At 38.1% G+C, this 14,893-nt stretch overlaps 1 protein-coding gene across 4 annotated transcripts in view; it reads left to right on the top strand.

The window, feature by feature from the left end:
- ldb2a (LIM domain binding 2a) overlaps positions 1 to 14,893 on the top strand; it is an 85,306-nt gene that overhangs the window by 55,128 nt on the left and 15,285 nt on the right. For all 4 annotated transcript variants that reach the window (XM_041048759.1, XM_041048760.1, XM_041048761.1 and 1 more), the window contains exons 4-5: positions 8,728 to 8,850; positions 13,804 to 13,887. In XM_041048759.1, coding sequence (XP_040904693.1) covers positions 8,728 to 8,850; positions 13,804 to 13,887 — 207 coding nt within the window. The remainder of the gene's footprint in view (positions 1 to 8,727; positions 8,851 to 13,803; positions 13,888 to 14,893) is intronic.

Raw genomic sequence — 14,893 nt, forward strand, 5'->3', positions numbered from 1 at the left:
AAGTGAAACAGGGTGTTAAGTTGCTCTGTAAGGCAGTAAAAACAGATATAATAACTACAACTTAGGATTTCATGTAGAATTTCAAAAGAAAACCTTACTACAGTCAATTATGTTAATTTCTAACCACATAATTTCTCATCTTAAAAATGCCTAGGCTAAGTATCTGCAGTAACAACTGTTTAGATTTTAGAATTCATGCAGGGAAATGTCACACATACTCATATTTACCCTTTTCACTTATTATCATTTTGGCCTGCTCCTAGACCCTCAAATCCACCAGCATTTCTCCTGTTAAAGATGTCAGCTGGTTCTTAAGCCCTCAGGTTCTCCAAAGGCAATGCTAGGGGGACATGAACAAGATCTTTGAAGAGTATGGTTTAGTTTGCAGTGTAGGTAACGCACAGGCAGAAGCAAGAAAAGCAGAGGAAACACAAATTGCACAGGTGAGATAATCCAAACCTGACACAGAGGTCTTCTGAAAGCACGAAAGCTGAGCTCATCTGCTTTTGTCTTTGGGGAGAGAATCCCCCTGTGAGCTGGAGTGAATATCTGCTTCACCACAGTCTGATCCAGATGGCTAGCTGACTCTTAGTGTTCTTCTGCTGACTCTCTAAATGAATCTGGGGCCAGATACCTTGTCAGCGCAGAGCAGCCGAGCTAAAGGGATTCCATGTTCCCTGTACCATGAACCCTGAGCTACAGCACCGGACCAGATTGTTCTGACATTAAACAGCTATACACCCTCTTGTTTTCAGGACTTGACAGTATGCACTCACTACACACACACTCTAAGTGTGTGTGTAGTGTGCAGAGTCTGAAATTAACTTTTTAGCTGACCTGCCAAGGGCTGCGAGACTAAAAAGGGAATTAAAAAAACATCACAGTGAAAAAAATCTCCATTTTAGCAAGTAATTTTGTCTTTTATTGAGATCTAAAATCTTATTTTCTGAAAAGAAACCTTTTTGGGTTAAGATTATCTTACTAGTTTTCAATACAAATGAACTTAATTCAAGAATTTCTTGAAATCAGGTGCCATTTCCCTTAACAATAGGGCAGTGATTTACCTTTTCCTGTCTTGCTTTTAGATAGTGAATCTCAGTTTGAGAAAATTTCTCATAAAAGGGAAAACGGCACCAGCAAAAATTTTATTTTACCCATCTTGCAGATTTTTTTTTCCCCCTCTTGATTCAGTCGTAATAATTAAGACTGAATCAGACTAAATGATTTGACACAGATGTGTCAGTACCAAGTGATTCACTCCAGAGCCTGAAAAATGTTAGTTTTTCAGGATATTTTTAAAGCATAAAATCTAATCACGTCGTATTGGCTGATTTCTTTCTTTACCTAAGCTCATAACCTACAGAGACGTTTTTGATAAGTAACCCTTAAAATTGGTCATTAAAGCAGGGACATTTTCGAAGTTGAAAAATAAATTGAAATTTCAAGATATTTCTTGTTACTTATCAGTTGTCATGTACACTGATGCTGAATATCTGCAATAAGCTAATATCAACATTTTGTATCTGTTGGGTTCTACTTCTGCTCTAACTTTATTAACAAAAAAAATCTGTTAAAGTCAGTGAAGTGGAAGTTAGAGCATCTTTATCAACCAAATGTGATGCATTTCCAAGTGAAAGGGAATATGTGGATAGGGTATAATCATTAAAGAGTTTTAGATTTGATTAGACCAGCAAATACTCTGTAGTATGGAGCTGTAGAGGACTGCTGGCCTCCACCCACACCCTCCTCACCCACAGACATTATACACCAAACAAATTGTTTGGAAAACGTAAGGCAAGTTTTCTCCAACTGACATCCGAACACACATCTCTGATCCACAAAATAACTCTTTATGAGATGTGGTTTTATATGATGAGCAGGGTTAGCTAGTCACTCCAAATTCACATCTTATTAGATAAATTATGTACACACCCCTGACTTCAAGATGAGTCATCAAAAAAATAAGTTTTACAGGAAGAGAAAAGAGAGGGATTTTGATATAAAAACACAGATAACTGGGCAATTAACAGATACATATGACTGGATTTTAGAAAATGTGATTTTTATTTCAGTGCATCTTTGGCTGTAACACTTCACATTTTGATGCACATCCCTGAGGAAATGTGATCATTTACACAGCTAAAACTTTTTTTGGGTAGTGTAGTGCAGGATCTTTATTTAGCAAAGTCAAATCTTACCATCATCACCGTCTGTGTTTACACGCATGACTGCCTACATGTGAGTTTGCATCGAGGGGGATCCTGAGGTCGTCACCATTTCTGTACATTTTGAGGGGAGGTGATTTTGTATTCATGCAGTGGTCGGTGGTTGGGTGGGGGTTGGGCATGTGTAAATGGGTGTAGGTGGAAGGGGGGTGGGGGGGGGGGGGTGGGGGCTCTTTGTGTTATCATATTAGTAAATGAGTATGAAACATCCACAATAACACGCACAGGAAACGTCTTTTGATGTTGCTGTTGTTTGGTTTTTTGTAAACAAGGCTCCCCAAAAAGAAGGAAAAAAAAAACATAATATATTACTAGTGTCCGATATTAACCGAACAGAAGCAGAAACAGAATTGTCCAGGCCCGGTCAACAAAAAGCTAAATTTGATGCTCGCAACGCTGCTCTCTTTTCATCTTCACCTAAATTGGATGAGAAGAATTAATTCATTAGAAAAAAAAAAAAAAAGAATTCCAATAACTGAGCGTGTTCTCCCTGAGCTCCCAGCAGCAGCGAGCCTGCAGCTCTGGAGGCCCGAATCTCAATCAGCTCTGCCTCGCCTCGCTTTCCTCAACCACCACCACCACCACCCTCATCCTCCCCCCATCCTCCTCCACCACCCCCCTCCTCCTCCTCCTCCTCCTCTCTCTCCTCTCTCTCTCTCTCTCTCTCTCTCTCATTCCTCTGCCTGACTCACTCATTCTCCTCTTGCTCTCTACTCCACCGCTCTCTCATCCTCCCCTCTTCTTCTTCTCTACCCCCCCACACCCTCAACACACACACACGCTCGCATCCTTCATCCCTAGAGAAATCATCCCCAGCTCCCAGCTCGCTCTCTTGCTCTCCCAATCTCTCTCTCTCTCTCTCTCTCTCTCTCTCACTGTCTGTATCTGTCTTTTTCTTTGCTTGTCTCGCTCCTTCTATCTCTCTTTCCTTTTCAAAATTTCTAATTCAAATTTTCTTTATTGGCATGAGCACATTTGAAGAATAATTCTGCTTTATTACAACTTGGGTCTTATTTCAGTAGTTTTAGCCATTATTTTTCATAATTACAACACTGTAGTGTCACTAAGTTACATGCTGAGATCTAGGTAACAGCTCATCATCGTACAATAAGCAATCAATAAATTACCCATATGAAAAACTATATACAGTACAAATTTTAACTAGTATGGTAAGCCTGTACTTCCATGTTTCCTACACTGTAAGCTTTACAGTAATGTGAGCTTCTCTTGAGAGGTGCCCAAGCTAATTTGGATAACAGTAAAACTAAACTGTCATCATTTCAATTCACAGTTTATTACAATAGTGACCTGTTGTTCTTTCCATAGTTGTGCTTTCACACAATTCTCCTGTGCAATAAAGGGTTATTGTTGCTGTTTCAGGTTTTCTCAGTTTCAGTCTTACTTCCCTATCAGGTATTTTAAATAAGTTGTTCCAAAACTTAAAAAAAAAATCAGGGCACCTGTTCATAGAGATCTTTCAACATGTATGAGTTTTTCTTTGAGCGATATTTACAGTGACAAGGAATAAAACCAGCTGTTTCGATATATCTCACTGTGCATCTGGAAAACTCATGTTCCAGAGGGTGTGTAGCATTACGATGAAAACCAATTCAATACAACAGTATACAGTATATCCATGTAAAGCCTGTTGTATGCAGCAGCTTGTTGCAGATACACAGTAGATGGGGGGAAACCAGAAACCATAACCTATCATGTCTCCAGTTTCATATTTAACAGGGTTTTTAATATGGTCTTTATAGTTAATAAATATTTTATCAATTTCATCCATATTGATTTGTTTGAAAACATAGTTTGAGTAAACTTGTGCTTAATTTAAATGTGAGCTGAAACAGTATAGAAAAATGTCTGTCCTTAAGGCATCCCAGGGTACCGCAGCACCCACTTCAGGAACCACAGGTAGATAATCTGTACAGTGTGTCTGATCATCACCCGAGTTTAATGTCCTGCTGAACTTAATTACAATGATATTGCCATGTTTGCAGATCCCAACAATAAACCTGGTGACTGCAATGCTATCATCATTGAGAGGAACGATACAAAAATAAGACTCAAGCTGTAATAAATTGAAATTATTTCTAGTATACTGAGGTATAGCATTGTCAAAGCAGGCTGTACGAGGTTCCCTAAACAAAGACAGCAAATAATTAGCAGATTGCTAAAGACAAACAACATCAGTGAAAAACATAAGTAAAAGAATATATATGATAAGAGGAGATACAGTTTAAAAATTGAAGGTGACGGTAATGATGCAAACACTGAAGAAATATAAAAGGGCACAGATTATAAAGGCGCTCAGCGCAGTTTCATGTGTTGTGTTCATGCACTCCCTCCATCTCTGTGTCATTGCTCACCGCTGGGGTGCTGCAGACTAACGAATGGGCGGGGTTAGCAGGGTACTAAGAGTGGGCGGTGTTCTCCAGGTGCTGGTAGACAATGTGTGCGGGTTCACAGGGCGGTGAGGTGTTGACAAGGTGACACAGGGTGCCAATTTGACCAAAAGCCTCCAACCTCACAGCCGCCCCTGTTATCCCGGCACTTCTGTTCACTACCCAGCAGGCCTTGCTTTCCCTGACCGGCGTGTATTAGCTCGGGGGGCACGGCCCTTGTTACCGGTGCCCAGTTGGGGGTTTCTGCATGCTGGGAGGCGAGTACAGAGCAAAAGGCGAGTTCGTGACACAGTGATCGCAGCTGAAGTGAATTTAATTCCCTGAGTGGATTGTTTTTTGTTTTTTGCTTTTTTTTTGTTGGTTTTTGTGAGAAATTGACTAGTGGATGTGTTATCAACAGTGTGTGTTTTTCTGGGCTTTGCTTGGATTTTAGTCAGTAGTTTCTTCAAATTTCAGGCATGTTATGAATGAATTGTCACTTTACCACATTTGTCTATAATTTTAGATATTCTGTTATATTTATGTTGGCATTACAGTGATCTCCTTTTATTAGTTATAACCCTTTGTTTGCTGTAACTAAACATATTCACAGTAGCACACTTCACTTATTCATATGTACAATAACATATATAAGAGTAAAAGCTGTGATCTTAATATTATTGTCAGACTCCTCTATCTGTATCGATAGAGGGCCGTGTTGAGTTATTTAAGGCATGCCAGCACCTTGTTGCTATAATTGAGGATATTTAGTCAACTTTGAACCCATTTATATTCACCAGAGACAGTTTCGAATGCTCATAATAATCAATTTAATGACCTTCAGCTCCTCTGCTGTTAATTGATTGTCATGTTAGGGTACAGTATTGAATAGTGTCTCAGCAGCAGGACGCTGTTATTCTTTCTTGCTCTTTTGAGCCGGAGATCCCCTGATCTCAGCCCCGTTGTGTGGAAGATTTATGACCCTGCTCTTAAATCAATGAGGACTCTCTGTGAGGGGCTGTACCATTTAATGGACCACTTTTTAATTCAAGGGGATTTTCCTCGTTTTAGTTTTCATAAGGGAACACTGTTTAGCCAAAAAAAAAAAAAAATTAGTTGCAGCCATTGTGAGAAATATTATATTTTAACCAGCTGGCTTTCACTGTGGAGAAATAAATAGCTTTGTATGATTGAATCTCCACTGGAATCTGTGGAAAAGGCTGCCTTGGTTGCATTTGTGGTTAATATATCTCTGCACCAGTGCTGCTAAGACAGATTCCTGCACATTTATTGCACTTGGCAATTAAAGCGATTCTTATTCTGGTTCTGATTTAGGCTGTTTGCCAATTTATTTATTGGTTACAGAGAGGCAGAGAGCTTGCAGAGGGAAGTAAGAGCAATAGTGGAGGCAATGCTAAAGACACAGTTGGCACTATGGAAAGAGAAATCAATAGTGCAGCGTTGTTTCACTGTAGGCTACAGCACCTGGAAAGCATCAGAAGACACTGGCTCACTAGTAAACACAATTCAAGTTATTTCACTGCTGGTGGGTAAATACCATAAATCTACAAAAAGCACATTCTCAGGAATGATGTAAAGAATAACTTACTTCCTCATACATGCCTAAGTATTTTGTCTTTTAATAGGTTTTAGCAGCCCAAGGGGCATAAAGCTCATCCACTGCATAATGACCATGATATATTTCATTTCAAGGAGGACAAGAAAAAGTTGCAGTTGTATGTTTTTTTTGTCACCGTTCAACAGCAATTTGAGTACTCGTAGATTAATTACAACATGCTTACTTATACACCTGGGGGTCAATGATGATAATTTTAGAGTGAGGATATCGAGAATATGTATGGGTTGTTCCTGTATGAAAATGTGGTTTTCATGTTTTTAGTCTTAATTGCACTTTCTTTTGAAGCATATTGAATATCTGTGGTTTTTACAGCTTCTTTTAATAAACTCTAATACTCATAAAAGTCATGCTGCTGTCCAGTGAAAACCATGTTTCTACAAAATGTCAGCTTTTCATGAGCTAAGAAAAATAGTTCTGTTATTATCTTTGTGACATTGCTGTTTTTTAGATAATCCAGTGGGTTTTAAACGATTTATTTGTCTTAAGAAGTAGGAAAATTTCCTCAACACATAAAGGAGCATTTAATCCTTCTGTTTATCTGAATAACCAAACATCACCAAATTTTGAGATGCATAGTTTCCAGTGGACAGCGATGGTTGCACAGGTTGAGTTCTTGGAAAGACGTTATTTTCATTTGGGGGTGTTTCAAGTCATGATGCATCCTGTCACTTTCAGTCTGAACTCCTAGGACAGCTGTTGGACAAACTGCTGCTGGAATTAGAGTAAATAAAAAATAAATAAAATAAAAACCATTTTCATTGTCCATTAAACACCAAGGATTATTTCCAAACATTGCTTTTGTCTAATCCACACTTATCAAGCTCAGACAAGCCCAATATCAGACCACACAGTGTGTGTTTGCATGTAAAACCACTGTATCAGCACTGAGTTGTGTCACTGAATGTGTTAATTTCCAGAACAGTGTCTGTTATCAGAAGAAGTAAAATTAAATGAATGAGAGAGAACCTGGTAACTGAGTGCATATTATGCATATAATAGAAATAGAAAAGCATTTCATGACATAGCATACAATCTAATATAAAATTACTATAACAATAATAAACTGGTTATGTAGTTTTATTGTTTAGTTATGTAAGTTAGATGTGAGTTAGTGCAATTCATTACAGTGTTAAATGTACCAAATGCACCCAAAGCAGTAGTAAAATAGTGTAACATGAGGACAAGGCTCAAGTGTGTTATCGTGAAATGTTGAAATGTGAAGTGTTAAAACAAATAGGTGGGGTGGTGGTGTCCATACACAATCTTTTTGTATGTTGGGTATATTAATAAAAAAAATCTGTCTTTCAAAAGTTGCTGCCATTTGTTCCAGTTAGACTTTTATTATTATTATTGCTAATAATAATAATAATAATCATAGGTGTCACTTTTTTTTATGTGGGAGATATTTTATTGTGGAATAAAAGTCTCTCTGTACGTACTTATTGTAATCTCTGTTGAATAACTCAGGAAACGCACCGCTGCACAACGAGTGAGAACATTATACAGTATCCACATTTTCATTCAACACAGCAGAGAAGCAGCTCTGCATTCAGGGCTTTTTTTTTGAGTAGTTGAGCTTCTATTTATTTATTTATTTATTTTATTTTTTTAGTTTTTTTTTTTTTCACCGAGTGCGTTGGAGTTAGTAGTGGAGCACGTGACAGCAGGAGTAGGTGGGTTTGGGGTGTAGGGGGTGGGAGGCTTTGGGGTTGGCGGGGGGTGGGGGGGTGATGCAGTATGGCCGCTAGCCTCTTTCTTGTTGATCCTCAGGAGACCATCTGCGCTGGGGGCATTGATTAGAGTGTGTCTGGTGGGATTACATCTTTGCCGTTGCCATGCCAACTAATCAGCTGATTTTTTTTTCCCCTCTCCCTGTCTGTCTCTCCGTTTCTCTCTCTCCCTGGTTGTCACAGCAACAAAATACTGGAGAAGCGCAAGGGCCCCGGCAAGCGCTGAATTCAGCTAAAGGGGCGAAAAAATGTTTTTTTTTTCCCCCTTACTGTTTCTCTCTCTGTCGTCCTCCATCTCTCTCTCTCTCCCTCTCTCCTACTCCTCTCTCTCCTTCTCTCCCTCTCTCTCGTCCCTCCTAATTGGCAACTCTCTCTGACCTGAAGTTCTTTTGTCTCTGGCGTAAACACACCCCTCTCCAGATTACATTTATTTTCACATTTTAGAAATAGCTGGATGGTTGAGAGGCCCAAGGACAGATGCTCTGAATGAGGGAAGCGAGCAGAGTAAATATTGGGAGCATAATAGCTCACTCCATGCTACAAAGTCCTTGAACAAATTCCAAAACAAAGACGAAACCCTTCCAGCGTTTTTTATCAAAATCACGCCTGGCCAATAAACGCTGATTCCTTTTTTGTCTGCGTCCAAATCAGCTGACGGTTGCCTGCCAGCCGGTTAAAGATTACTGAAAGAGATATCAGGCTGAGGAGAAACGTAAAATAACACTAACTATGTGATCTTTGTCCAGGTTTGTACAGAGGGTCGTTTGATACTGGAGTTTGCCTTTGATGATCTGATGAGAATCAAGACGTGGCACTTTACCATCCGGCAGTACCGAGAGCTCATCCCCCGCAGCATCCTGGCCATGCACGTGAGTGTGACATCATTAAAACGCGACAAAAAGACACCCCGATCTGCCCGGTTTTGGTGTCACTCTTTGAATCCTAACGAGGGTCTCCACTCTCTGCCAAGACACTTTTTAGAAGCTATTCATGAGCATATGAAATTTAAACGCCAACAAAGCAGTTTGGAGGGATTTTTGCAAACCAATTTATTTGCAGACATCAAAGGCCACTGAGGATAAAAAAGGGCCCTTGTCTGAAAAAGGAGAGAGGAAAAAAAAAAACAAGGTCGAATGAATAATCTGCTTAATTCCACTAAGTGTAACACACATTTAGTCACTGGAGCTGTGGAGTGTAGCTAGAGCTAGCTGAAGGTTTTCTGTTTTCTAATGATTTTGAACTGAAACTGTGCTATTGTATAGTTTCACTTCAAAACATATTTTCATGAATAAAGGTAGCCAGATTCTGCATATAATCACACTGGCCCCACACTATACAATTGTCCTTTTATAAGTGTCAAATGCCTAAAGGCTACAAAACTCTCCTCAGCCCTTTCAGACGTACGCCTCTTTACGTAAATGCGATGGCAGTTGTACAATTCAGTCTCATGTCTGAATAAGTGCCCAAGTGGCTGTTACATAAAAGTCACAAAACCATCTTAGGTCTTAGGTCTGGATCTGACCTATTAACATTTCTATAACACTTCACACAGCTCAAGTCTCATTTTAATGTGATGAGGAATTGAATTTGTGTCTTGTTCGTTCAATTAACATCTCTTAATAATAATGATAGTAGTATAATAATATAATAAAAGTATTATAAAGTATCATCTCCTGTGCACAATGAAAATTTAATCAGTTTGATAAACTATGAACCACTTTGAATGAGACAACTGTACGTAGTTAGGTTAAGTTAAAAAAAAATCTTGTACAATCACAGTAGTTAGACCAACTGCATCCCTCCTCATGTTTTTATTTCAGAGTATACAAAGTAAAATGAGTCCCAGCTTAAGGCCTTGTCTTTATATACTAGCACTGTTGGTCTTGTGCACTGGGCTATGATGGACTAAGAAATGATGAAATTCCTGTGAAAAATTATTAGGTGATTAACTGGAAGAGAAGTGGGAGCAAGCGTCCATTGCGCTCACGATGGTCATTAATTAAAGCTTCAGTGACAAAATCCATCAGCGGTGTAGCCTGTGAGACACCACAAAACATTTTTCTTCGTTTTTTTATCGTTACATTTGCAGCAGTTCCTCTTGCGCACCAGGTGCCAAATATTGCACAAGCACACCTCTTAAATGTGCTATCATTTTTTAAAAAGCCATAATGAATCTTTACTTTAAAAAAATGTTATTACTATAACAAATATTATGTACAGCAATAATAAAAGTGCTCTTTCATAGGTTTTTCTTCTCAGTGTGATATGCCATACAGTTGCTATGTATGCATTTCTTCCCATTTGCTTGTTAAAAAAAATTTTTGATTTTTTTTCCTTCAACAATTTCTATTTACCCCCATGGAGCTAAAGGTGTGTAAGAGGCAGCTTGGCTTGTATAACTAGCTTCTTTTTTGGCCAAATCTTCATATGAATTTCACTCACCAATAAATTGGCCCCTGTGGGTATTCACACTAATTCCTAGAGAGTGGGATATTGTGGGGTATTGTGGGTCCTGGCCAGATCTTCAGTGATTTGTGTGCGAGTGTGAGTTCGCTCTTTTGATCGCTGCCTGGACTAATGAAAGCAGATACAGACGCATGGGAGGCAGAATAGGGAAGATGAAACTGCAGATAGCAGTACAGATGTAGCCACTGTGGAGGGCCCACTTTCTGATGTGAGCTGAACCACTGCTGTGCTTTTTTTTTTTTTTTTTTTACCGTCACTCATGAGGAACTGTTTGGAAAAGAAATAAAGTTTGTTCTTATGTTAGTGTGTAGAAGTTTGTAAAGAATGGACCTATAAGTGATTTTATCCATTATTGACTAAAAGTATTGAAATAATTAAGCAGAACTTCAGGAGCAACATTTATTTCAATTACTATAAAGAAAGGTGACTTTCAGCTGAACATATACAGGACCTACTACATGTGATTAGGATAAAAAGCCAGAGTAGGTGTTTACAGGAAACAAAAATGCATTAAATAAAGCATACTATAATGCAGTTGTAATCAGATATAAGGACATTTTTTTGTTTTTACTAATGTACAGTATTTGTCAGCAAATATAATTTATTCAGTGAAAACATATTTGAAATTATTACAGCTGTTTATGTGTTTATACACCAGCCTTGACTCCTGGGTGCTTACAGGAGAAGTTCCAGTTGTTATAAAATACATTAATCAACACTTAATGCTTAAACTACACTATAGTGTGTTATTAACCATTTATTAAATGTTTATATACTGCTTATAAATGCTAAGTAGAGCACATGAATATGTGCTATGAAAAGCTGAAATTTCTCCTTCACTGGCTGCCTTGCTTGTGAAATAAAGTATTTTACCCTAATTTCTCAACTATAGGCTCAAATAATGGCCAGGACTCGAAGCACAGCCCATGTACCACATCCCTATGTGTTATGCATGTACAGTTCAGTGATGCTATGCCAATTAAGTTTATGAATTTTAAGCTTCATAACAGAAGCAATTTCAAACGTCCAGTTCAGTTCTTATGTAAAAATGTGCAAAACCATCACAGCTCAGTGTTGAAGTCAGAGCCAAAGTTCTGCAGTTCCTTTAACGTCCACTAGATGCTGACTTCAGAAGTTCATCTGTATTGAAGTCAATGATTATCAAGTTATTATTTTCCACAAAATATTCTGGTCTGAGAGTCACTGCTCCATCACAGATAAATTAAGGCCTAAACAGAGCTTAAATACAGAGTTGATATAAATGGGAGTAATGGAAGTGGAAGTACTGGTACCTCAAAATTCTTCTTTATTAAATATACTGCAACTCTGGAAATTAACTTGGTCGGAAATGCAAAAAATACACAAAGACAATGCAAAATGCACAAAGATAGAACAACAAAAAGAAAGTATAAATACCCTGCAGACGCTGCACATCATTTCAAGTGATATGTCCTATGTGTCTCCCTCCCTAACATCTGCTACAGCCCCTCCCAACCACCAGCACACAAATGCGTACACATCTCTTGTACACGCACATAAGGTAGAGCAGTTGTGTAGATCTCAACCCAGAATGTAAATATACATTAAAATTTATGACAGTAAAATATGAGACAAACAGTTACAAATAATACAGCATGGTACAGATGGAACAGCTGCTATGGTAAACACATCAACACATCAGTAGTAGCAGCTACAAAGAAAAGCATATACAATATAATGCCCTGCATTATTTTTATACAAGTAAATAAATACAATAAATAAATATAAATGTACCTAGCTGCTTAATTTAACAAATTGTGATATTTTATAAGCTCATAATTTGCTTTGTATGTAGAATCTTTATCTGTAAGGTAACTAGAACCTGTTTTACAGCAGAAAGTATCCTTCATAAAATGGTAACTCGTATGGAATAAAACTATGTCTAAGTTGTGCTTAAGTACAGTACTTCTGCAGATTACGCTGCAGCACTGCTGAGCAGCATCCTGACTTCTTGCATTAGGCTTGATGCATACACTCTAGATGCCCACCGACATTGTCTTCACTGTTTAAACTTCTTATTTGGACCACTGCCATGCATCTTGAATTCTGAATGTGTTCTTTCTGCAGTTTGCACTCTGTTGTTTGTCTGTCTTTGGCCTCTTGAACTGAGTGTCTCTGTTGTCCCTGCACCATATGTGCCAGTATTTACTCGTACTTCTACAAATTGTTGATACAGCCCTGCGCCACTGCTGCCAAGACAAATTCCTGTACACTACGTTTAGCCTAATTCCACTTGATGAGTAAAGTAATTCAGATTCTGATCTGCGGGCTGCCAATAATGCACACTAGTTCAATTCTCCTGTCACTCATGTTGGTCTGCTGACGGTACAGAAGGACTCCCTCGCTTTCCTCTTGACTTTCTCCACACAGAGATGCGACTGGAGATAGAATTATGCATTTTTCATGAGGCAGTGAATGCAAGTGTGCTCACTGCTTCAGCTCAGTCTGGGCTATGTTTTGCTCTGTCAATACCTACAGCTTTTTATGGTTTGACTGCTTATTCTGCAAACAAGCTTAGTGAATAATCATCATCTTCATGAGAGTTTTTTTTTAATCAGGTGCCATCCTATAATTGCCATCTTGGCTTTTCTTTTCTTTTCTTTTTTTTTTGCTTTGTTGTTATTTTAAGATTTATTCTTCTACACATACTGTATAACCACAAGCTTTCCATACATGTCCTATTTTACAAACAATTAATTGATTCAGTGCTTTTTGTTTTTCAAGTTTTTGAATGAATTTGAAGATGGTGGTCTGTGTGAATAATGCAACTGTCAACTTGATCACATCACTCTGTAGCTATTTATGCTTCCACATAAACTATAAGCACATTGCATAAAATGGAAGGGTGTGTTCTATCTACATATTTTTGACTGGTTTTTCACTAATTTCACAATATTAAATTAGTTTTCCTTGCAGCCCAGACCATGTATATGAACATTCACCAACATCATCAAATTCAGTCAAGATAAGAAATTGAAAATGTGTGAAATTAAATGGGTTGACAAAGTAATATTGATTAATTAGCCTACAGTTTGACAATAGCGTGAAATGAAGGCCAGAAATACTTCCATTCAGATTAATAGCAACTGCAATAACAATGTTAAGTAGTTGCATTTATGACTTGAGGGTGTGAATGTGTCGATTGTGCATATCCGATGAACGCCAATTAGCCTAATTGCCCGTAGATAATTTGTTTAGTTGTAGTCAGTTGAATGCAAACATAACGAAATATAGATATGTCATATGTGTATATATATATATATATAAATGTGTGTGTAACTTTTTCTTTATTTTCATTTCTCTGCTTCTGACTTTAGGCACAAGACCCTCAGGTGCTGGAACAACTGTCCAAAAACATAACTCGCATGGGTTTGACCAACTTCACCCTCAACTACCTCAGGGTAAAGACTGTGTGTGTGTCTGTATGGATATGTGTGTCTTTGTGTGTGGGTGTGCGATGTCTATGACTGTCATTCTGCTTTTATTTTTGTTCTCATCTCCTCACACCTAATGCAAACAGAGGAACAATTCTTGTCCATTTTTTAAATGTGGTTATTCACGTTACTCATGTTTTCAAACTAAATCTCTTATACTTATGTGTCTAGACAGCATATAGTTGTTTTTATTATGTAAAATATTAATCTTTTTGTCATAGTTAATATGGTTCTTGCAATGAACCTGTAATGTTTTATTCAAAATTTTAAATTTACAGGTCTGTTTAGTGTTTGAATATTCAGGTTTTACTTGAGTTTCATTTTCAGATGTCTTTCTAGTTTCACATGCTCCCTCTTTAGTTTATTTAAGGTCATATCGTGACTGTAAATGTAACTCTTTTTCTCTGTCTTACAGGAATTGAAAGCCTATGCTGTTATTTATGTGCAGAAAACGTTTTATGACTCTTGGGCGTTTGAAACCTGAGTGTATAATTTCAAAAGTGCATGGCATCAAAACAAAAAATAAGCACTTATTTCTTCTTTACTCCTTGCATATACATGTTTTCTACCTGACCGCAGCAATATAATTTACGGAAATAGGAAGTATAAGCCGGCTGAATACATTAGTGATTATTTCACAGGGTTTTATTTGTGTTTTTCGATGCCACAGTTGACTGACAGCTACACTTTCCAAATGGGAGAACAACAGCGAGCGGGAGAGAGACGGGGAGAGAGAAGAATTAATTGGATACAGAAAATTAGCATAACATTAATGAACGCTCCCTGTTGAGACTCATAATTGTGAAATGGCGCGCGAATCGGGGAACGGCACCTCCGCTGCTTATAATAACTGAGTGAAGAAAGACACACAGAGAGTGGGAGAGGGAGAGAGGGAGCAGGGTGGCTGTTTTTGTTTTCCTATAACAATGATTTTCTATGCAGAAAGCAACTGTAATGCTGCTGAAAGAGAAAA

This window comes from Toxotes jaculatrix, chromosome 10, assembly GCF_017976425.1.
Source record: "Toxotes jaculatrix isolate fToxJac2 chromosome 10, fToxJac2.pri, whole genome shotgun sequence".
In the NCBI taxonomy this organism is placed as follows: Eukaryota; Metazoa; Chordata; class Actinopteri; family Toxotidae; genus Toxotes; species Toxotes jaculatrix.